A 23591-nucleotide genomic window follows, 5' to 3' on the forward strand; every position below is an offset into this window, starting at 1 on the left:
AGACCTAGGGGTTAGGCCTTAAACATACCATTTCAAGGGACACAGTTCAATCCAGAGTGGGGGCCATCTTGGAAATTGGCTCCATTCTCTGGAATTTATACATAAATTTCATAGAATATAAACTCCATGAGGGCAGAGAATTTTTCCTGTTTTTTTTTTTCCATCACCACTGTGTACCCAGTGGCTATAACAATGCCTTATAAATTGTAGACATTCAATAAATATTTGTTAAATGAATGACTAAATGGACTCTTGACCAATGATTACTGACCTAAAATATTTATTTGGTTCCTAGATGGTTTTGTTGAAACAAAAAGTGTTTCCCCAAAGAGTTTGGGGATGAAGTGATTAGAATATAAATATTAGGAATTTGCAGGGACATTCTAAAGATATATGCCAATTAATATACTGCTTATGACTGCTCCTGATGGTATTACTGTTAAAAGAGTGCCAGGCTCTGTTTAGGAACTTTTTTATGCACATGATTTCATGTATGTAACCTTTCAAGTATGCAGTGTGAAAAAGAGTAAAGAGTTGTAATACAGAAGTTATGGAGAAGATTCATACACTCACACACATGCTACACATACGTACATGGAATCTAAAGGAAAGATTTTTCTGGGATAAAAATAGAAAAAGGGACATGAGATTTAATAGAAGTTCAAAAAGGGTCTTTTGTAGAAAAGCACCTGGCATAGTCTTGACACATAAATTACAACCTGGGAGAGAACAGACAGCTAAAAGTTTATCACAAGACTGTATTTTAGAAAAAGAAGAATGTGGGTAATAATTCAAAGCTGACAAAGATGTTAGAGGAAAGGACTATAGGTGGAAAAGAGCAGTGGCCCTCTTAGTGGCAGCAAAATTGTTTCAGGCTGTGTCAGTTTTTGATAACTTTTGGAATTTAAGCTTCCCAAGGAAGGAAGCTAATCTGTGCAAAGCCAAGAGGCTATCACCTCACAAATCACAAGTTATCCCTGAAGGGAATTTGTGGGGTCTGTATTTTACTAATGGAAGCCACCAGGGAGATCCTGGAGAGTAAGGAATATATCACCCATTTAAGATTCCCATCTTGGGTGCTGCCTCTTTCCTCAAGATGCTACAAGTTTGTGAGGATTGGGATAAGACAGGGAGTCAGTTTTAGAAAAAGCCTATTGGTTTATTTTCTGGTTGTTTACAGAGGGATGCTTATCTCTTTACATCTTCTCAGGAGGGTCTGCAAGGCAGTTTCAGCTGCTCTCTGGACACTAATACAGGGGTCTTGTCGAAGTGCCTGGAGGCCTGGAATGCAAAGAATAGCGAAGTTCAGTGAATGAAGAAAGCCACAATCCCAGAGACAAGACAATCCAAACTAGGCCCAACCTGTAAAGCCCACCACTGAGCACAGCCCTGTGTGTGGCTCAGGTCCTGATAATCACATTTTATCCCAAGAGGCAGTGTTTGGAGCTACAGGTTGAAAAATGATTCAAACCTTGAAATAAGGGAAGAAAAGATCCTGACCTTGTGATCAGTGGGTTTATAGACAATTGGAAAAGTGTAGTCTGTTAAGAATGATACCTGCAAGGGGTGGAAGTTGGAGATGTTTTAGACTCTGGAGAAATTCCAGTGTCTAGAGAGTTTCAGGGACAATAATTGGATACTATGATTTTTCCATTTCTGGGCTAGCCTAGATCTTGGGCAGCCCAAGTTTCTCTTTTCCTGAGAAAATAACAATACACTGGGCAGAAACAAGGGTTGGTACTTACGGGTGGTCAGTTGTTCATTGTCTAATAACTCCACATATTGGTTGGTCAAATTGAGAACAATGGCATCTAAAGACAACAGGAAAAAAGTTACTAATTTCATAATTGGACAAAAGGTCATGAAAAACAGATCAGGTAAGACTCTGTACCAGGTCTGAAGGTAAATGAGCAAACTGCACAGTTTCCCCAGAGGGTGACCTCTACTGGGTCTTGAGCGCCATGTCTCAAATTGTCACTCACCACAACTTACTTGGGAAAGCTCACACAGTGTCCCCCCAAGGGATGCCAGTTGTCAGGGTTCCCAGGGTATATAAGATATGATCCCTGCCTTCAAAAAGTTTACAGTGTAGTTGGGAGGTATATGTGTGTGTGTGGTATGCATGATCTGATAATGAATCCTTAGGTTTTAAGTCAGTCTTAAAGGTGGCCAAGGGAGTGGGTCTGTTCACTGTGGGTTGAATTATTTGGAACAAGCTTTGGGATAAGATGTAGAATTTCATAATAGAAGAATCACCCAAGATTAACCTCCTCTTTTGTCGTATAGATCAGACAAAGAAGTAACACAGAGAAGCTAACTGAATTGTCCAGAATAACATCACAGAGCCAAGGTCTACTGGCCACCACATCAGCACACTTTCCAGTGGTATCATGTTGCTGTTAAAGCTCTTAGCTTGAATCGTGTTGAAGGCCGAGTCTGGTTTGTGCAAAGGGATGATGAGAAGGAAGGCATTTACACAAGGGTGGTAGGCTTAGAGCAGAGTCATGGAGACTTAAAGGAGCATGGGGGACCTTGTAAGGAGAATGCTATGAGAAAGTGAGTGTTTGGAAGTCAAAGAGGTTATAACTAACTTGCCCTTTGCAAAAGAAAATAGGTTCCTCCAAAGGGAAAATGAAAAACATAAATTTCTTCCTGGCCTTTTCCTTTGTCCCTGTCATACCTGTATACCTCTGCTGACATTGTCACATTGGGAGGTCTTCCAGTCAAAGCAAGTCTAGTTTAGAAAATTAATACAAAACTGGACAGGGGATGTGGATGTGACCTCACCTGTGAGCTTGACGGCTGCACTCCTGATCATCTCCCAGCTACTGCTGAAGAAGGTAAAGGAGTGTGTGTGGAGAATCCACAGAATTTCCTGGTTTTTCCTTGCCTGGAAGAAAGGAGCATTAAAGAGAGGGCACTGGAATGTGATAACTTTATGAAACTCATATCGTATAGGTCCTCAGACTGAACTTGAAAGGCCAGTCAACACTCACACAGCCATAAATTAATCTATTGCAAGATGTCTATGGCTTTTATCACTCAATTAGTGACCTAAATTTAACCAGAAAGTCACTGGGGCTCAAGAGACTAATCAATAGGCGTGAGTTTTAGGGACCTGGGATTCCAGTCAGGAGTTTCCAGGACATGGACAAGGAACTGAGGGAATGTGGCAGGAAGTCAGGAATCACTGCCATCCTTCCAAGACAGTTCTGGTTCTGGTCAGAGATTCCCTGCTTTGTTGTTTGTCTTTCTGGGGTTTCCCTGGATTCATTTCCTTCCTTTCTTGGAGGTAGCATACTGAATACTCACCAGCTTCACACAGAATTGTCTGTAGAAATCTCTGGCTCTTGGTAGATCCTGGCTATCAAGTAGATGATCTAACACCCCATAGAGTTCGTGGAGTCCCAGAAAAGGAATGCAGACCAACAGTACATCACGGCAAGCCTAGAAAACAGAATTTTCTGTGTAACAGTCCATGATGCTAGGGCTTCCATTCCAGAAGGAAAGAAATGCTGCATAGTCCTGGGAAACAGGTGCAGTAAAAGCCAGCGGTGTTACGGGCCTTATAGTTAGTACTGGCACCTTCCTAGTTTTAAGGATGGAAGACCAAATCTAGAGAGAGATGCCAAGAAAGAACCCAGAATTGGAGAAGCAGATTTCAGGCTCAGTTCAGAGGGTGACTTCAGGTCTGGCCTCTCAATCCCATTAGACAAGGCTTGCTAGCACTTCTCAGCCATGGGAGAGGGAAAGGGGGCAAGGGCCTGTGCCGGGCCACTTACAGCACCAATCTTGGGATTGGGATCCCAGAGGTGGAGAAGGAATGAAATCATGCTCTTTTTTATTTCTTCAGCAAAAAAAATCTTCCACCGTCTTCCTGTTAGTGACGCCAGATTCTCAAATAAAAGTAGGGCAGTCAGTCTCACATCATCCTGTTCCTGTGGCAACAAATGCATCTTATGGGTGAGTCTCCCCTCAGGATCCATTCCCTGTCTGCCTCCTACCCGCACCACCACCCGGCCCTCTTCAGCAAAGGAAGGCTGGGACCGAGGCGTGAGTGCCTTCTTCTCACAGCCAGTATGTGATGCAACGACTCTCATCCTTTCCCAGCAGCTCTGTCCCCACACTACAAGAATTTAATTAACCACAGGTCTGAGGTTTAAGTGACACCACACAGCTGGAGACTTGATTTCTACTTTGAGTAGCTTGTGGGAAAATGTGACCACAGGAATGAGAAACAGGGGATGTTAGCAACAGAAGGCCAGGGAGGGGTCCTGCTTGGGCCTAATATCTACACAAATAATGCCTTACACAAATTAGCCGGTTGTATCAGTGCCTAGATTTACTCAGTCTCTTATCTAAATTGCCCAAGGTCTAGGAATGTTCTCCAAGCTCCCAAGGATTTCTAAAGAAACTGCAGGCAACTCAGGAATTTGCACCTTGTGTCTCAGAGAGAGGTTATACAAACAAGTGGCAAGCCCTACTCTTTAGTATGTGAAGGTTTGCAACTTGTTTGCTTGTTGCCCAAAATGGTAGACAATGATTTTAAGAAACAAAGGGTAAAGTGGTAGAGGAAGATGTCCTTCAATTATCTCATAGGTTTTGCTGATATGGTTCAGAGTGCAAAGGCAGTAATTGAAAATTAGATGAATTTTCCAAAAGATTTCGATATTTTAGGCCTAGAAAACTTGGGGAGAAGTACTCCTGAGTAGCAGAATATTATTTGGAAAAACAGTAAACAAAGAACCAATAAAACACATTACCATGAAGAGTGGGAGAAGGGGGGGAGGATAAGTAAATTTTGATGGCAAAGTAAAGTGCATAACAGTGAGGCACATAAGTTAAAAGGTTAGAAAAAGGAAGTTAGTACCAATATTTCAGAAGAAATAAACATGTACAGATGGCCTGTGGGGAGAAGGCCAGAAAAGCTAATTGAATAAAATAAATGTGACCTCGAATAAGAGAAATGAAAGTAGAAATGCCTTCTTTAAATATTCCAAGGATAAGGTTAAGATGTAGTTTTAAAAAGTCTCTCTCTCTCTTTTTAAATAAAGAGAAAGCAAACTAATAAAAAAGTACCAAAAGGATAAAGTGCTTATTTAAAATTTTCCCAAATCAATGGACTAATGATATGTCCAGGAAGAATGAACCAATTAAGAGAAGAAGTGGCAAAAGTGTTTTGGGGGATGGAAGAGATATTAGCGACATGAAGTTCAATGCTTTCCTTTGGAGTTGAGGAATTGGAGGCACAGAGAGGAAAGAGATTGCTCAGAAAGACAGCATGGGGAATACAGCACACAGGGACTACAGGTATATTTTCTGTTCTACCTCTTCGTTGACGTTGTAGCAGTTTGGCATTGTTTATGAATTCCAAAAATAGATACTGGATTATGTTTGTAAACTGGTCTCCTCCTTTGGGTGTGATTAAATTATGATTAGGGTTTGACGGGGCCACATCAGGAGGATGTCGAGTACCCGCCCCCTTGATGGGCAGGGACTTACAGAAAAAAGACATGGCAGAGAATAGAGTTTGGAGTCTTTGAGCTTGAGCCCCAGGAAGTAAACAGGCAGGAGAAGAGCACAGAGGAATAGAGATGGATCCATAGACACAGTAGAGTCCCTGGGAAGAGAGAAAACCTGATAGTTTACAACTGACCTTGTGGAGAGAACAGAGCAGCTGAGCCCAGAGAAGAATGATCCAAGAGAGACAAGACTTATCGCAGCCTACAGATGAGATTAGAAGTTGAGACCATGGAGACTTAAAAGGAAGGGGGAAGGCTGAACCCTTGCAGATGGTGGCTATCTTGCTCCAGCAGGAGGCAACAGACTTTGGTGAAGGATGTAACTTACACTTTATGGCCTGGTAACTGTAAGCATCTACCCGAAATAAACACCCTTCTATAAAAGCCAACAGATTTCTGGTATTTTGTATCAGCACCCCTTTGGCTGACTAATACAGATGTGTTGCCATGTTTTGAGAATTCCAAGAGACTACTAAAATATTTAGAAAAAAAGAAAAGGGAAAATTAGAGGTTAAAGAGCTAAATGCTTTATAGAAAAATAGGGTTAAAGAACTACAAAATACAGTTCACATATATTTGCAGAAAGGTAGCATTATTGGAGAATAAATAGCATGTCATTCCTAAGGCCTCAGACATCAAATTTTCCTTCTATGAAAATTTTGATGGACTTGGTAGCTATTATGAATGAGAAAGATGTAATCTTCCAATCTAACAGCAAATTTTTAGATTTTCTTTTCTTATGCAATAATGCTGAGGAATATTATCCTGGCTACAAAACTCTTGGATGGAATTGGGATTTACTAGTGGCCCAGATCCCAGGGAGTTATTATCATTGGATTAGCAACAACCCAGGGGAACCTGGCAGGTGAGATGTTGTTGGAATGACTTCAGCCCTTGCTGTTAAAGATTGTCATCAATTACCTGAATAATGAAAAAAAATAACACCTTTTACAGAGGACCTAAAATGGGGAGGGACCCAGTAAGCATTTTTGAAGATATGATGAGAGTTAAAGTGACTCTGATAAATTGGAGAAAGTGGGAAATAAGCAGAAATTTGTTTTCGATGACCAGGCTTAGGCTACCACTTTAAAAAGGAAAACTGGGGAAGTGGACATGGCTCAAGTGGTAAAGCATCCACCTACCATATGGGAAGGTCCAGGGTTCGAGACCCAGGGCCTCCTGACCCGTGTGGTGAGCTGGTCCATGCGCAGGACCTGCCCTGTGCCATGCAGGGGTGCCCCTGCGTGGGGGTGCCCCACGCACAAGGAGTGTGCCCTGTAAGAGAGCAGCCGTGTGCGAAAAAAGTGCAGCCTGCCCAGTAATGGCGCCGCACAGGGAGAGTTGATGCAGCAAAATGCACAACAAAAAAGAGACACAGTTTCCCGGTGCCACCGAGAGTGCAAGCGGACACAGAACACACAGCGAAAGGACACAGAGAGCAGACAATGGGGGGATGGGGAGAGAAATAAATTTAAAAATAAAATAAAATAAAAAGGAAAACAAAAAAAAAAAGTAAAACCAGAGACTTATTTACTGTGGGCATATGTGACAGACTAAAGTCTAAAGGTTGAAATGATTCCTAGGTTGCCGGAATCAGGAGGAAGGGGCAAAATTAACAAAAATATGTTGGGGTAACGAAACAGAAAAAGATTGGGCTTGCAAGGTAATTTTTCTTTACATTCAATTCAATATTTTTCAGGTCCCATTAAAAGGTTAATTCAGTCACCAGCCTGTACAATATTTAAAGAGATGAAAAATTTGGCTTATGAGTAATAATGAAGGAAACAAAGACTTTTCTGTCTGAAGACTAGAAGTTAAATAGGTAATTTAATAAAGCTCAATGCTTATGCACTAGAGGAAGGAACTAGCAATTTTCCATCCCTTACATCAACAAGACATGAGGAAATAGGTTTCAATCACAAAATAATTACTTTAGCTTAAAAAGAATTAGAATTTCACATTGGTGGCAGTGAAGAAACCAAAAATAAAAGATAAACTCTGGAAGGTATAAAAGTAAATGACCTTTCTGCTTAGGACTGCTGACAGATCTTTGTTAAAATCAGGGCTTTGGACCAGATAAAGAGTTGACAAACTTTTTCTAGAAAGGGCCAGGCATTAGATAATTTAGACTTTATGGGCCATATGTTCTCTTTAGCAACTACTCAACACTGCCCATGCAGCTCAAAAACAGCCATAGACAATATGTAAATGAATGAGTGCAGCTCAGTTCCAATGAAACTTCATTAGCAAACCAGGCTGTGGGCTGGATTTGGCCTGCAGGCTGTCTTTTGCCAACCCTTGGACTAGACAAACATCACATGAGTTTAAGTGGTAAAGATAGGTTTGGGAGAGACATAGTTTTTATTCAGGATCTTGTGCTGCACTGAGTACAGTAAAAAATTTAGGTTCCTCCCAAAGCAAGTGTTTAGGTGTAAATATTATATTGGGAGGGGAGTACAGGAAGCACGTTGGGGGAGTGGCAATGAGAAAGGAAATGAGAAGGAGGAAGGGTAACAAGGAAGTCTTACTGAGTGGGTTACCCTTGTGGGCAAGTGAAGCTTAATCCTCTGGAGAGGAGGAAGCTGGGGTATTTATCTACAAATTCTTGTTCCACATTGTTTAAGGGTCTTTCTCACCTCCCCTGGCTTACCCTGCTCAGGCAAATCATGATTTCCCAGTCCAGAGAACACCCTCAGGCAGAGACACAGAAGAAGTCAACCGCCAGTACAGGAATTTTCTGCAGGTGACTTTTGGACAGGCCGCCAGTATAGGAATTTTTGGCAGGTGACTTTTGGGCAGGCGGAGGCACATGGATGGGACAGTGGCTTTGTATGCTACGAGCACTACCTTGAACCTCTTTCTGTCCACTCTCTTCTTCTGGGGAGGGAAGATTCCTGAACAGGCTCACTTACGTCTTCAAAGAAGGTTCTTGTTTGCAGAACTATTTCTTTGAAGTAGAAGCTCACGTCTCGGTCTGTGAGCAGTTCTAGTATCTGCTTCAGAGCCTTCAAGCTTTCACAGACGACTTCAGTGCGGGCCAGGTGATAGAGGCCTCTGATGATAGATTCCAACATGATCTGCTTATGTTTCTTCACCTATTTTGAAATAAGGTTCCTTAATGATGAAAATTGTTTTATGTGTATCTGGAGTAGGGTAGGCATTCCCAAACCAGGGTATTGCAATTCTGTTAGGATCACATGCACTTCAAACCAACAGCCACCCCTTCAAGAATTTATTTGGATTTTCACTTAAATTTCTGTGCAATCACTGGGTATGGGTTAGTAAATAATTATTTCAAAACTCTTTTCAAATGAACTATATATCCTGAGGACTCCTTTTACCTTGTGAGGGGCTCCAGAAGCGGTGTTACCAAGCCCTCGGATGGCCATTTGCCTCAAAATTGCATTGGAGTCCCAGGCACTCTGATCCATCAAGATCAGCACTTCGCGTAGGTTCCCATGCTTCCAAAGGATTGGCTCCTTCATGAGCTGAAATCAACACACTCTTCCCCCTTAGTTAAGGGAGTGGCCTCCCTTTAGGAGAGAGCCAAAGTAATCAATAACTACAGCTGAAGAGCAAGGTCAAGGTGCTTGTGGAGCCAAGGAGGAAGCCCTTGGGTGAAGGAACAAATTTGGCAGAAGCTAAGCTCTAGATGACAGCAGCCCACAGGTCAAGGTTATATGGGGATGCTGACCAGATACCCATGACAATGCAGTAAGAGGATGCTTCTAGTCTAAATGGGCAGATGGGACAGGGAAACAGGAATCACTGAAGATGTTTCATCACTTGATTGTTTGAGATAGCCTTTATCCCAGAGTTTGAAGGGACAATAATATGCTTGTTGGTGACTCTTTATTTTGTCCCTTTCAGATCTAGTCTCTGCCCTTCTCCACCCTGGGAGTTGACTTCTGCATTTGGGAGGGCAGGGGGAGAGTTAGGCTGGGGTACTTCTTCCTCTCTCCTTTCTTGCTAAGATACGAAATCTCGGCAGTAGCTGGGGCCCTCCACTCTAACATTTCTCTGGAAGGTCCCTGATCCTGTGTTCCAGTTCCAGCTCTCACTGAGTTTCTGACTTGGAAAGAAATAGCCCCAGGGGAATGAGTGAGGCTGCTGTGATGGCTGCTGTCCCTTGCCTCAGAAAAGAATGCAGTGCCTGTTATCCTGTAGTTCTCCGAGGAAGAGGTGAGAGACGAGAATAGTTGCTCCATGATGTCCAGTATGACTCCATGGTGCCACACTGCCATGCTCCTAGAAAATGCAAGGCTCCAATCTTAGCAGAGACTTTTTTCCTTACATGATTGGGGCAGTCTTAGTCTACTTGTCCTTCTTCAAGCAATACATTATCTAAAAAAGGATGCTTGAGGAAAGAGCACTAAAGTTTCAATTTTGAATTAACTTCTCCAAGTTAATCTAGTTAACTTGGATTTAAATGTAGTTTGTCTAAATCTGTTTGCTTATATCACTTTTTTTTGGGGGGGGGGAATGAGTTTTCAGTTGACCTTACTATCTCTTCCCACACCCCTTTGCTCTTCCTTCCCTGTTTATTTTCTTTTGACTGCATATCTAAGGAGAGTCAATTACTCTCTCAGTGAAGGTGCCTGTGCTGTAGTTTTACTCTTTGTTTTTGGGTTTCTCTCCATCCAGTTCTAAAATGTATGCCCATTACCTGGCCAGTGCACATACTCCTAAGTGGTGGGTGTTGGGGCTGCTGAGTAGAGACCATAAATTGTCCCCCTCATCAGATTCTTTTGCAAGGCCTTCTCTCATGGCTTGGGTCTGCACACATTTCAGAGTTGCAGTTGATAGCCTAAAGGAGACAGACAGCATCACAGGACAGAGAATTGTGAACTCTCAAGTTCACTCTTTCCACTTCCCACCATGCCCCACAACCTTGGATGAATGGATATTTTGCAACTAACATCAGAGGGAGCCTGACGGTCCCACTTCAGTTTTGGGGCTGAAGGGGACATTCAGATACCTTGAATCAATAAATAATGCCCCAAATTTTTATCAAGCTGCCATGAAAAAATAAAGCCCTAAGGATGGAAATACCATATTTCATTAATTCTAAAATACACTTTCACGTTGTAGTATCATTGAAATTAGGATGCATCTTGTAAGGAAGGTATGTTACAGTTGTTGTTGACCAGATGGCATTTGTGACGTAGCTGCCATTTCATTGACTGCACGTGCACAGGATTTGGGTATAGCTGTTAATATTGTTGTCATTTTAGTAAAGTTACTTGCATTGTTGGAACTACATATGTTGAATCTAATTGCTTTTTAAAATTTCTTTGAAAAGATTACACTAGGATTTGACATTGGGATGAAAGGTAATGCAAAAGAGCAGGGAAACAAAGCATTGTGATTTATGATAAAAATCTGTACCTATTAATCCTAAGAGAACTCTTTTGACAAATATAAAATAAAAATGTAAAGTTATTTTAAAAAGCATTGTATGTGCCTTCCCCCCAGCGTGGGACATGACACCCGGGGATGAGCCTCCCTGGCAACGAGGGACCACTATCAACTACCAACTGATGATGCAACTGGAAAATGACCTTATACGGAAGGTTCAATGCGGATCAGCAGAATATCCATGTCTACATAAAATACCATGACTTTAAAATGCTGTTTGACCTAAAGTAAGGGGGAAATGGAAAGGAGAAATGAGTTTATATGGCTACGAGTTTCTAAAAAAGAGTCTGGAGGCTGGCAGAAGGTTTGCCCTCATGCACAACTGAGCAGAGTCAGAGAGACAGATAAAGCAGATACAACCCCCAGATATTGGTTCCTTTGAGGGCTAAAGAGACCCATGGGAGTTATGGTCATGGCCGATGGGGTTAACTACCAGGGCAGATGGCCCCTCTTTGGAAATGGTGTTTATGTGTGATGAATCTGGACTCAGATGGGATCTCCCTTCATAAGACTTTCATGCTAATGTGCTGGAGGTGCAGTTAATGTTGGGGTTTAAGATATATTTAGGGGATTTGAATCTCTGGACTGACAATGTGATAGCCAGATCCTGAGCCTCAACAGACTCCAGCACCTACAATCTGATTTATTGGACTTACCACACTCAGCTAAGATGGAGGTGAAGAAGGACAACCACCACACCATGGAGCCTAGAGTGATTACAACTGAAAATGGGAGGATTGCATCCAGCATCCAGGTGGAATCTGAGCCTCCTCTTGACATAAAGGTGCAATGGACACAACCAATCCAGTGTCCACATAGAAGAGGTGGCATTGGATTGGGAAAAGTGGACATAATGGACAAAAGGTATGGGGAAAGGCAGGAAGAGATGAGAGGTGGAGGCGTCTTCGGGACATGGAGCTGCCCTGGATGGTGCTTCAGAGGTAATCACCGGACATTGTAAATCCTCACAGGGCCTACTTGATGGAATAGAGGAGAGTATGGGCCATGATGTGAACCAATGTATATGAGGTGCAGAGGTGCCCAAAGATGTACTTACCAAATCCAAAGGATGTGTCATGATGATGGGAACGAGTGTTGTTGGGGGGGGGGGAGAGGGGGGGTGGGGGGGTGGGGTTGAATGGGACCTCACATATATATTTTTAATGTAATATTATTACAAAGTCAATAAAAAATAAAAAAATTAAAAAAAAAAAAAGCATTGTATGGCTTTTTTCTTTCTTCATGGTACACAAAATAATTGTGCTTCATTTCACTGATGATGTCTTAGATTTGATGAAATATGGTATTTCTTTTTAGGTTTCTTCTTTCCCTGGTGGCCTTGAGTATCATGGAAATTCAGTTTTCCTAGAAAGTTTACAATGATAGAGGCAAAAGGAAGTCAAGTGGGCCCTCTGAGGAAGAAAACAACCACGTGTTCTGTCTGTGACAGTTCTGGGCAACTCCACTCGGGACTGGATCAAGGAAGAAGAGCCACAGGGCCGGGGGTCCTGGTGTTAAGGATAGGAGAGGCTTGTTTCTTCAAGGGCAGTTGATGGCCAGGAAGTGTAGGCGCTGAATTCCACAGACCATCTTCTGGACATTGAAATCAGGTCAGTTGTGGAAGGTCCCCCCGCCTAGCCACTTACCGGCAGGGGTCTGCAACCTGCTGCCGTTCACCCTGATTCATGACTCGTCGCCTCCAGCTCAAGGCAGAGGTGGGCACCTTCAGGCCCAGCGTGCAGCTGACCAGCTTCAGCAGGAGCGTAAACAGTTGTGGGTACAAGCTTGCGACAGGGGTGCCCGTTGTTACCACTTCATGGATAGCACAGGCTACCTGAGGGGAGGAAGGACCTCCTGGTCAGGCAGCCTTCTTTCCCCCAAGGACATCATTCCCTGGGCTGATCTCCAAGCTTATTTCTCCCCAAACAATTGCCCTCCCAGTTGACCATCCTTATAATAAAAACACATAGGAAAGGGACAGTTTATTATTATTTTTTTGGAAATGACTCAACTCAGACTATTTTCCTCAGGGCTGTCATGTTGGGTGACCCCAAACTCCAGGGGCACCAATCATATAAAATGAAATGTTTTCCATCTTTGGGGCTTTTCAGTGAAAAAGGTTATTCAGCTATCTTGAAGACTAATTAAGAAATAGATAGATTTTCTATGGGCTGATGAGAAATTTGCTTCTAAAAATGATCAACCACAGACAAAATTACTGTCATATTCGTCCAATTCCAATAGTAACTGGAGTTGAGTCAAAATCAGGGTATGAGAGGGAAGAACTGTGATTAATGCTACTTCATCAAAATCCAGGTGGGGACAGATCATGGAGTAGGGGACAATTCAAGGCACGTGATGGGCTGTGCGACTCACTGAAATTGCATCCATTCCGGCCACGTCATCTTCTGTCCTAGTCTCTAGTTTATCTAATAAGGCCCGCAAGAGTTTACCACTGGAGCTTGGGTTCTCAGCCAGAGACTTCCACAATGTCTTTGTGTCCCTAGGGTGGCAAGGCAGGAAGCTGATAAGGCACAACTTCTTGGAATTTGAGCTTTTCCATCTGCCTCACTCCTCTAAAACAGCATTTCAAGTGCAGATGGACATACTGCCATGCCGGGGATAATAAGGATGTTTTATTTAACAATCCAAATCCTGGCCTTGGGTTACTGAGGTTTGTAATTTCCACCAAGACAGAAATGTCTCAGTTAGGTATATTCTGGGAAACCAGAAAGAGGAGAAATATTCACTTGTTAATACTCACTTATTCCTATGGTGTATCTTTTTTCCCAAAGAACTCTGAGAAAATACATGAAAAACACTTGGAAAAACATTACAGGTGATCCAAATACCAATTTTTAAATTATTATTTGGGTGAGATACTTTTCATTCCTTATTTGCAACCTTTTTCTCAAACAACAAGCTCTTCCCCATTCCTTACAGGAGTGGTCTTTCCTGGGAGAAGGAACCAGTACAATTAACATCTACCTGTCAAAGGGCAGAGCCTTCTGTAAAAGGTTGGAAACCACTCCATCCATGTGAAAGCTGGCTATCTGGGAGATAGCGTCTAGCATAAACTGAAAACTCTCCTCCTTCTGTCTGAGAATCGGCATGTGATGGTAAATTGTGCCCAAGATCTCCAATAGCTAAAAAGAAAAAAGTTGAATAGCACCAAGTTCCTATTTTTCTTTCACATGAATGGCTCAGGGAATATACCATCACATATTGTGGTACTTAAATAATACTAAAAGCACTAATCAATTCTACACTTGTCCTATCTCTAGCCCAAGAGTATTATTGATGAACTGGATGTTTACTGTTTTATTTTATTTTATTTATTTTTTTGGAAGATACATAGATAACAAAAAATGTTATGTTAAAAAATATAAGAGGTTCCCATATACCCCACTCCTCACCCCCCAATCCTCCCACATCAACAATTTCTTTCATCATTGTGGCACATTCATTGCATTTGGTGAATACGTTTTGGAGCACTGCTGCACTGCATGGATTATAGTTTACATTGTAGAATACACCCTCTCCCAGTACTTTTAGTGGGTTATGGCAGAATATATTATGTCCAGCAGCTGTCCCTGCAATATCATTTAGGACAACTCCAAGTCCCAAAAATGTCCCCACATCACATCTCTTTTCCCCTCTGCCTGCTAGGAGGTTGAAAGTGAACAGTGGAAAACAATCTTACATGCAAACTTATGGGTGTTTACTCTTAATTCAGTTTAGCAAATATTTAGTGAAAGGCCACCTTGGCAGGTGCTGTGCTTGTCGCTATGGAGAGAATGGCCTGATAAAGAATATCAGCCGTATACTCAAAGGCATGTGCACAAAGCAGTATAGGACAAATGCTATATAAGAGGTGCAGAGGACAGACAGGGAAATCCAGAAGCAATTGAGATCATTTTGGATGGGCATCTGGTTAGGGTCTTGAGGGATACGCAGTAATTTCAAAAGACAAGGTGGAGATGGTGGAGAAAGGCATCCTAGTCAGAAAGAAACACACAAGTAAAGATAAAGAATAAAAAACATATGAAAGCATGGGTACAAGGAAAAGCTAAGAAGGTGTTTTAGAAGAGGAGTATGGTCCTGCTTGGAGCATGGAAATAATGAGGATGATTAAAGGAAGATGGCCAGATTGAAAAGATGAAACTAGATTCTAGGGGGCAGTGAGAGTCATCTTTCTGAATCTGAATGTTAATCTGTGGGCAATAGGGAATGATATTATATATTTGGATTTTTGACATGGAGAAGAGCATGTTTCTATTCTCAAGAAACTTTGCTTCGGTGGGGGTTTGGAGCTGTATGTATCCCAGGAAAAACAAGTTCTTAAACTTAATCCATTCCTGTGGATGTGGACCCCTTGTAAGTAGGACCTCTTGAAGAGGCTCCGTCAGTGAAGATGCGGCCCAACTCAGTTAGGATGGCTCTTAATCCTAGTCCTGGAGCCCTTTTAAGTGGGATGAAATTCAGATAGAGAGGAAGCCACAGAGGGAGAGCCAGAGCTGAACATCTGTGAAATCCAGAAGAGAAGGGAGAGACCAGGAGATGCTGCCATGTACCTTTGTCATGTAACAAGCTAAAGACCAAGGATTGCTGGCAGCCAGCCCCAGATTGCCACAGTCTTCAAGGAAAAGGCATTGCCTTGAAGACAACTTGATTCGGACTTTCTTTTAGCCTCAAAACCGTGAGCGAATATATTCCCATTGTTTAGACTGACCCATTGCCTGGTATTTGCTTCAGTAACCAAGGAAACTAAAACAGCTTCTAAAAAACTTTTATCTCTGCTTTCATTTTCAGGAGATACAAATTCTCAATGTAACTAAACGTTTGGGATAAATTTCTTTTTAGGACAACATTTCTCTGAATTATAATTCTTTAATTATAAATATCTCCCAAACATGATTGCCATAGATTCCCATCTCAACATCCTATGATTAAGACTTTACCTATTGAATGAATAACCCTCTCTTATGCTTTAAACACAAATTTATTAACCTTTGATTCTCCCACACATAGCCCAGTGTCTGCCCTATATAGTAGGTGCTCAATAAATTAAAAAAAAATCTGATTGGGAAGTAATTAGCTTACATTACATTTCTAACATTCTTAGACAAAGGTCATACTTCGTAAAAATTTTTTTTTAAATTGAAAATGATCGACTCTGGACTTTGGGGAGCAGAACTTCAGAAGTGCTAGAATTCTGTTCAAATGTTAAATGGGCAATCAGTTCACCTGATCTTCTAAAGCAGCTCCCTGTTCCTTCAGGGCGGCAACCATCCAAATGCCACAGGCCTTTGTACAGGTGGGGTTGAGGCTCTCCAGACCATCCAGTGTTTCCTCCAGGAACATTTGGATTTCTTCACTTGGGATGAACTTGCTGATAATCTGAGAATTCATCCAGAAACAGTCATGTATTCATGCTATCAAACACCTCACTTAATATCTGGACACATGCTACTTTTCCTTGTTTTAGGGTATTTGAAATCACTAAGCTTCCCAAACTCCATATGACTCTGGGGCCATAGGAAGTAGAGAAAATGCTAAATAGAACATAGACATGATCTTTTAGCTCTTAGCAAATTTTCCATGGAGTTGTCTTTTTATAATTTCATATTTATTTCATCCCAAGAGGGTTGAGAATATTTCCTCTCCATGTGAAAAGTTAATGTACTCCATAAGGAAAAAGTAATACATAATATTTTTGTTGCAATTTATATATTGTAAAGCAGTTTCACATGCATTTTATTATCATAGAAACAAGTCTCAAGTCTGTCAAAGAATAGTTAAGTTTTGATAATTCAGGTAAACCTATCAGCATGAACTAAGTGCTGTGTTAAATATGTAGGTACCTGACAGCATCCATACTGAATATGGGCTATTCTGGGCCCTCATGTCTTTTTCTCTTTCATATTTCAGCGTTGAAAACAGTCAACAAAGAGTCAAGAAAATTAAACATTTGCAATTTTGATCTTTAGGTAGAACAACTATATAGAACGCGTGGTCGATAGGAGGATGTGAGTGTGTGTGTCTGCATGGATGTTAATTAAAAGGGAGTAGGTGGGCAGGAAGGAAAAAAACTGTGAATTTGAACAGGTTCCAGGAGAATTATCTGGTGCTTTCACCAAGGAAGACAGTAATGATTAAGAATTTGTGCAAAGAAAACACTCCTATTCACAAGTGACGTCACTTTACATTAAATAGCGTGATTTATAGGGTCATTCTTGAGAGTAAATGAGCTATTTTCCACAAGGAGTTGCTGTATCTCAGCCATTTGTTGAAATATCAGGGTTCTGACATCAAAGGAACGGACTGCTGCTTCTCTTCATTGTAAAGTGAAATGTTTTCCTCGTGTCCCAGCTCAATGACTCTCCTGTTCTCACATTGGGATGGATGCTTCTTTAGGAGGAAAAGAAGGGAGGGAACTCATGTTTTTGAGCACCATTACGTGTCAGGAGCTTTCCTAGGCACTTGACATATGTTCCTCCCCTTTACCCCAACTGGTTTCTCTCCTAGATTCTGATCACTTTCTCATCACCTCTGCAGCTGCCAGCTTAGTCCCATGCAGCCATAATCTCACATGGATTCTTGCTGTAGCCTCCAAAGTGACCTCCCTAATTTCACTCTTGCCAGCCTATAGTCTAGACTTCACACACAGCTGATCTTCAGAAATACAGATCAGCTCATACTCCTCCTCTAGCCCAGAAGGGGCCTTCACAAATTAGGGAAAGATGCCCTGTTCTCAAGATATTTCACCTCTCTATATAAAATATTGTCATAATTTATTCATTTTGCCTGATCCATTACTGCCATTTGTGGAATACTGCCCTAGTGCGCATACAAATCTAAAATGTTTGTTATGGATGAGGCCCCCTTACGTGTGGGCACTCTAGGGCATTTCCCACTGGCACAATTGGATATAGGGGTCTTCTCTCTTTGGTCCTGACTCAAAGTCTCCCTTTGGCTTTGGTTCTCAATTGGAAGGAAAAGTCAGGGTATTTAACGAGGTCTGTAAAGCCCCTGCCTCAGCTCCCTTGGATGTCATTACTGACCTTCCTCTCAGGGCCTTCGCACTTGTCGTTTCTCTGATCCCTTGCCTGGAATGCTCTCCCCCAAATGTCCCTATGGTTCACTCCTCCAGAGTAGCCTTCTCTGGGGAATCACCCTTCACTTACTTCTATTCCCCTACTTAACTTTATTTTTCTCAGGTATTACACCTGACATTATATTTATTTGTCAGACTCTCTTTACTAGGATGCAAACTCAGTGAGGGCAGACATTTTGTAGTTTTCCTTCCTTAAAGCCTGGTATATGGTAGATATTAGGTGAATGAATGAACAATTGAATAAATGAATGAATTGGTTGACCAGCCCTTACAACAACTCTAAGAGGTAGGCTATGGTTTTTATTTTGAAGGTGAGGAGATTGAGCTTCAACCAGTGCACACAGATGACATCAGACTGACTCTAAAGCCCCTGCTCCTTCCATTTAATTCCTCTGTCTCCTGAAGCCTGGTCTAGGGCACTTGGTTCATAAAGTTTCCCAGAGTATGAAATGATCAGCAGCAGGTGTTGACTGGGGACATGTACATGTCAAAAAATGACTGGACAGAAGGTCTTACATTCAGCTCAAATGACTAGTGAGGAGTATACAGCTTCCTGGTTTGGAAATCAATCCAATTACCTTAGCTATTTTAGACGAAATCTTGATCTGGACCTGCACATCATCACATTGCAGTCCTTCCTGCAAATCCTGCAGTCTTTCCATTTCCAGGTGAATACCTGAAATTAAGAATGAGGGAAACCAGAAAGAGTTCAGAAAACCCAGTGGTGATTGAAGAGACTGGCTCTATTTTGATGTGCCACTAACACATCTGCTGGACACATTTCAAAAAAGCACTATGACATCTGTATATGGTGAGCAAAATAGTTAACATGCACTGAGTTGTTTGTACATGCCTGGCACCATGTTAAATATTCTGTATACAATTATTTATCATTCCTACAAATCATCTGAGGTAGACTCTTCTGTTATTGCCCCTATTTTGCAGATGAGAAGGCTGAGGTTGAGAGATTTAGAGCCACTTGGTTAAGGCCATGCAAGGAACAAAAATGTGAGAGTAAGAATTTGAAGCCTGGTCTGCCTGACACTGATGCCTCGCCTCTAGTAACTGCTGTCCTGCCATGGCTGATGCAGTTCCACTCTGTGAGCTGCTTTGGGGAAAAGTGAACTGTAATTATTGTAACAGGGTGTTTGCATTAGTAACTGCAGAAGTGATTGTTAATATCAATTCATAAACCAAAGCAATAGCAATTTTTCTGTTTGTTGATTAAATGTATAGTAACTGAGGGAACTGGAAATGACAGATTGTTTTTGGAGTCAGCAAAATCTGGGCTCCAAGCCCAGCTCCTCTACTTTCAGCTAAGTAACTGGCAAGCTTCTTAATCTCAGATCCCTCATCTCAAAACAGATTGAGCAACATCTATGAGTATTAAGTGGGTATTTAATTTACTATCATTCCAATTACTTAAAAGTGTTTAATACTCTCACTCCACCATCCTAATGGATTGACAAAAAAGACTTCATGTGAATGATGAAGTACAGGATTTCCTGTTAACAAACAGAATGTTTGAGGACATGAATTTGTGCATGTTTCAGTAACGTAAGTCAGTTAAAGGTAGAATGGCGGAATGATCATAGAACTCAGTTTCTTTCTTCCTGTAAGGTCCCTCTCTGGTATCATTCTTCTCTTACTGGAATGGTCCTTAGCTCACTTCCTTCATTCCTTTTTCCTGACCTGTTAAGAACATATATCCTTATTGAATTATCTCCCCACATCCCAAGGGATTTTCATATGTTCCCTGACTCATCTGAATAGTTTTTTTCCCCCTTCTGACTGACTACCCTCTAACCAAATCCCACTCTGGCTTTAATACATTTTTTCTTATGGGAATTTTAAATCAGAGGAGTGCTGGACAGATGGGAAGAAACTCAATAAATATTTTCTGAGTACCTAAAAGCATGAAGAGAGAATCATAGACATGGGATGGCATTAAACTCAGACTGTGTATTCCTGGCTCTACCTGGTCAATGTAGAATTGTGCACACAAAATGTAAGGCTCCCCTGGGCAAGAAAACTGCTGATATAACCTGGATAGGAGGTCCTGTTTGTTGATTTCAATCTGAGACAGAGGATTTTTCAATTCTTTATGTTTACTGAGACTGACAATTACTCAAGTGTACTTGTTGGAGAGCAGCCAGAGGTCCTGCTATTCAAGCTGGAAAAACCCTCCATAGAGTTATTTCTCTTAGAGAATCATGAAAGTCACTTGTAACATTATAATAGTGCAATTTTCTCCTGAAGAAAACCAAGTGATAGAGGAAGTGTTGATGATATGCCCAACTGCTCTGTGATTTAAGTCAGAAATTTTCAAAACATTATACCTACTCTAATGGAGCTTTACAATGCTTCAGTGTAATCAGCTTTATTTTCAAAAACAGAAAAATAAAGCCACTGAGGAAAAAAGTGATTTGTCTCAGATTGAAGAGAGAGACATTCTGTGACATAGCTATAGTATTAGAACTCAAATAAAGGGCTAAACTTAAAAGGGCGGGGGTAGAAGAGGGAGAAGGAAGAGAGGACAAGGGGGGGGGGGTGGAGGAAGAAGGTGATAAAGGGGAAGGGGTGAGAGAGGGAAAGAGGGAGGGTACTTAAGGGTGGTGAGGGGAGAGCCAAGAGAGAGTTGTCTAGATGCAGAAGGAGGAAACTGAGCACAGAAGAAAACAGTACCTCATATTTATTTGTGGTTCCCACCTCTCCCTCACCTTTCATGCAGAATAGACCAATGACGGAGCTAGCAGCTGCCTGGCGGATGGTGGGCAGGGTGTCGCAGGAGTGGGGAGCCAGGAGCCCGAGGAGGGGGCCGATTTTAAAGTTCTGTGGTGCCTACAGGACAAAGGAGGCACCTCAATGTGATGGGGTAGCTTGCTCTTATCCCAGTATATTCTCAAAACCAGATATTGCAGTGTCCTTTATTTTCCCCCTGCAGGTCCTTAAAATGAAAACAAATGTCGAACTTTTCCCCTAACAGAGGCCTGACTCCTTAAAAGCAGTGAAAGGTAAATGAACAAACATCGAAGACAACCAAATAGCTTAATTCTAATGTGCTTGCCATACTTTACAGTTGGGAGACACCTGTCGGGTGGGTTTCCTAGAAAGCACTCCATTCAGGAACTGGAGAGCCATCATGCGGAAGGAATTGGACTTTCCAGAAGCCACAGAAAATCAGATCCCTCTTGTCAGGAAGCAATAAAACCTATCCAGTCTAGGAGCTTAGTTACCTCAACATCATTTGTCAGCACCATTCCAGTGATGTAAAAGGCTCTTTCTCTTTCCCACTCTTTTTGTGAAACAAGCCACATTCGAAGAAGCTGTTGGTTAAAGAATAAACATTCTTTTCGTATTCTTCATATTCGTTCATTCTCACTCTCCCTCTCTCTCCCTTTCCATCTCGATCCTGCTCTCTCTCTTGCTTCTGTTCTTATCCTCCCTCTGCCACTTCTGTAACCTAGTGCTCACTTTCCCACAAAAAAAAATGTTTAAGTGGCCTGACCCTATGTGGTGGTTAGTGGGCCAGGTGGGACATCTCCTTGAGAAGAGGATGAGGTCGTGCTTGGGGTGGTAAGTTGGAGGACAGATCAGGGAGGTGGAAATCTGTTGGGGGGTGGTCCTACTCACATTAAGCATTTCTTGGCATTCCTCTCCATTTGCATTGTCCCATACCATGGTCTTCATAAGCTTCCCTAGAGCTTCCATGGATCGTTCATAGAGAAACTGAAATCGAATGTGTGTGTCTCAGCCTGAGGTGAGAGAGTAAATCCCCACTACAGTGTTTAGTTTTCCTCAGGCATCACCCAACATACATTAATGTGCTCCTTGTCCTTGTCGGTTTGACCCTCATTTTTGAGTTTCTCCAGAGGTGGAAGGGGCAGCAGCCTCCGAATCGTCTCTTCAAGAATATTAAGATGATCATTTAGTGAAAGTTCGGGTTTCAGTTTACTGAAATGAGAATCAGGTGGAGGAATGGATGTTATGATGACAAACAAAACATTAACCAAGCAGAGTTCCTTCAAACTGCCAACCAAATCAGAAGGCACCGGATACAATTTCTGACCTGCTGGGATGTTGAGGCAAGCGCTGACAGCGATAGGGAGAGAGGGGGACACAGATATAGACTGCATGAGTAGGTAGTTAACATGCCTGAGGCCTTACATTTTTTGAAGTGACAATCATTGTTCACTTTGCATTACTTAACACTTTATTATATGATCTGTGATAACATTTGCCTACTTATTTTCTTCAGTTTGTATGTGTGCATGATCTCCTCAACTAGATGCTAACTTTGGGGCAGTGAGTTTTCTCAGTTTTGTTTGCTCCCTGATGTTCTACAGAGTAGTCCTATTTCACAGAACTTTCAGTCTTCATATATCATTAAATCTGACTCCTCTGAGCAGCTTGTTAGTCCCAGGCAGTCACTATAAATGGTCGATCTCTCACCCAGGTCTGCAAATCCTTGGTAGGACAAAAAGCCTTGATTTCAAGCCCATTGATGAACTGTGTTCATTTTGGAAAGAGTGCACTGGAGTCTGCACAGGTAGTAAGTCAGTTGATCAGACAGGGTGGGTGGGGGAAGGAAGAGGAAATCTCTTTTCAATGAGAACAAGAAATTCTCTACCTGAGGTATCTGATGGCAATTAAAGCTTTCCACCGAACGGGGCTAGCTAAAGAATCCAGGGGCTCATCCCGAATGAAGTCCTGCAACACAAACAAAGAGGTGCTATGACTCAGAAAGGGCAGGGACCTTCACAATCCCCAAATGCCCCTGCAACTTCATCGAACCCTTGAATGCTCTGGATAGGAAACAGGACCGAGAACACTATTACGTGGGGCTGGAGAGTTTTACCCACTTTCAAAACGACAGCCCTGGACCCTTGGTGGTGGAATCCCCCGGGACCTTCCGGTACCCTCCGTGCAGCTCACCAGCATGTGCCCAAGCAGCACTTCTTTATGGGAGAACTTGAACCACTGCTCCCCAGCCTCGTGGACAGCAATGCCGATCTCAGTGATGCTTCTTGTGAAGCTCATTTGCAGATCCATGTCCTAGGGCACAATGATTCATGGGGCAAGCCCAGGTTTTAGGTACCACACCAGGTCTACAAACAAACCTTCAACTTGGGGTTGCAAAATGGACCCAGACAGGAGTAAGCATCTCTGTTCCTTTTGCCATCTCCTCAGCCTGGGTTCTAGGTTGCAGGGAAATTGAGAAACAGAGGCCAATCTCTCTCCGCTCCACCAATCCAGCGTAAATTGAGGCACCTCTAGAGCAGAGGCTTTCAAACTTTTTTGACCATAAATCACAGTAGGAAATACAGTTTATGACTTCACCCAGTGCTTACATGCATAAAATATATACATAAATAACTGAAATAAAAGTTACTTGGTCCACAGTTCGAAAAACACTGTTCTAGTTTACAGCACAACTTCTAAACTACCTGGAACCACAGTAAAGTTCCCTGCTCTATTCTGGATTAGGCTCAGGGATCCTGGCTTCAGAATCGGATTAATTAGTAATGTACAAA

The 23591-nt window shown here is 42.1% G+C and overlaps 1 protein-coding gene across 2 annotated transcripts in view; it reads right to left on the reverse strand.

The window, feature by feature from the left end:
- Positions 1 to 1138: 1138 nt before the first annotated feature.
- Positions 1139 to 23591, reverse strand: part of MROH2B (maestro heat like repeat family member 2B) — a 61227-nt gene continuing 38774 nt past the window's right edge. For both annotated transcript variants that reach the window (XM_058308383.2, XM_058308373.2), the window contains 20 exons: positions 22993 to 23112; positions 22688 to 22767; positions 21876 to 22011; positions 21691 to 21786; positions 21294 to 21383; positions 20778 to 20898; positions 18636 to 18733; positions 16188 to 16340; positions 13929 to 14086; positions 13317 to 13443; positions 12587 to 12774; positions 10189 to 10329; positions 9656 to 9770; positions 8864 to 9010; positions 8435 to 8617; positions 3783 to 3938; positions 3313 to 3447; positions 2788 to 2890; positions 1746 to 1811; positions 1139 to 1281 (listed from right to left, as the gene is read on the reverse strand). In XM_058308383.2, coding sequence (XP_058164366.1) covers positions 1175 to 1281; positions 1746 to 1811; positions 2788 to 2890; positions 3313 to 3447; positions 3783 to 3938; positions 8435 to 8617; positions 8864 to 9010; positions 9656 to 9770; positions 10189 to 10329; positions 12587 to 12774; positions 13317 to 13443; positions 13929 to 14086; positions 16188 to 16340; positions 18636 to 18733; positions 20778 to 20898; positions 21294 to 21383; positions 21691 to 21786; positions 21876 to 22011; positions 22688 to 22767; positions 22993 to 23112 — 2520 coding nt within the window. In that variant the 3' untranslated portion in view covers positions 1139 to 1174. The remainder of the gene's footprint in view (positions 1282 to 1745; positions 1812 to 2787; positions 2891 to 3312; positions 3448 to 3782; positions 3939 to 8434; positions 8618 to 8863; positions 9011 to 9655; positions 9771 to 10188; positions 10330 to 12586; positions 12775 to 13316; positions 13444 to 13928; positions 14087 to 16187; positions 16341 to 18635; positions 18734 to 20777; positions 20899 to 21293; positions 21384 to 21690; positions 21787 to 21875; positions 22012 to 22687; positions 22768 to 22992; positions 23113 to 23591) is intronic.

This window comes from Dasypus novemcinctus, chromosome 2, assembly GCF_030445035.2.
Source record: "Dasypus novemcinctus isolate mDasNov1 chromosome 2, mDasNov1.1.hap2, whole genome shotgun sequence".
In the NCBI taxonomy this organism is placed as follows: Eukaryota; Metazoa; Chordata; class Mammalia; order Cingulata; family Dasypodidae; genus Dasypus; species Dasypus novemcinctus.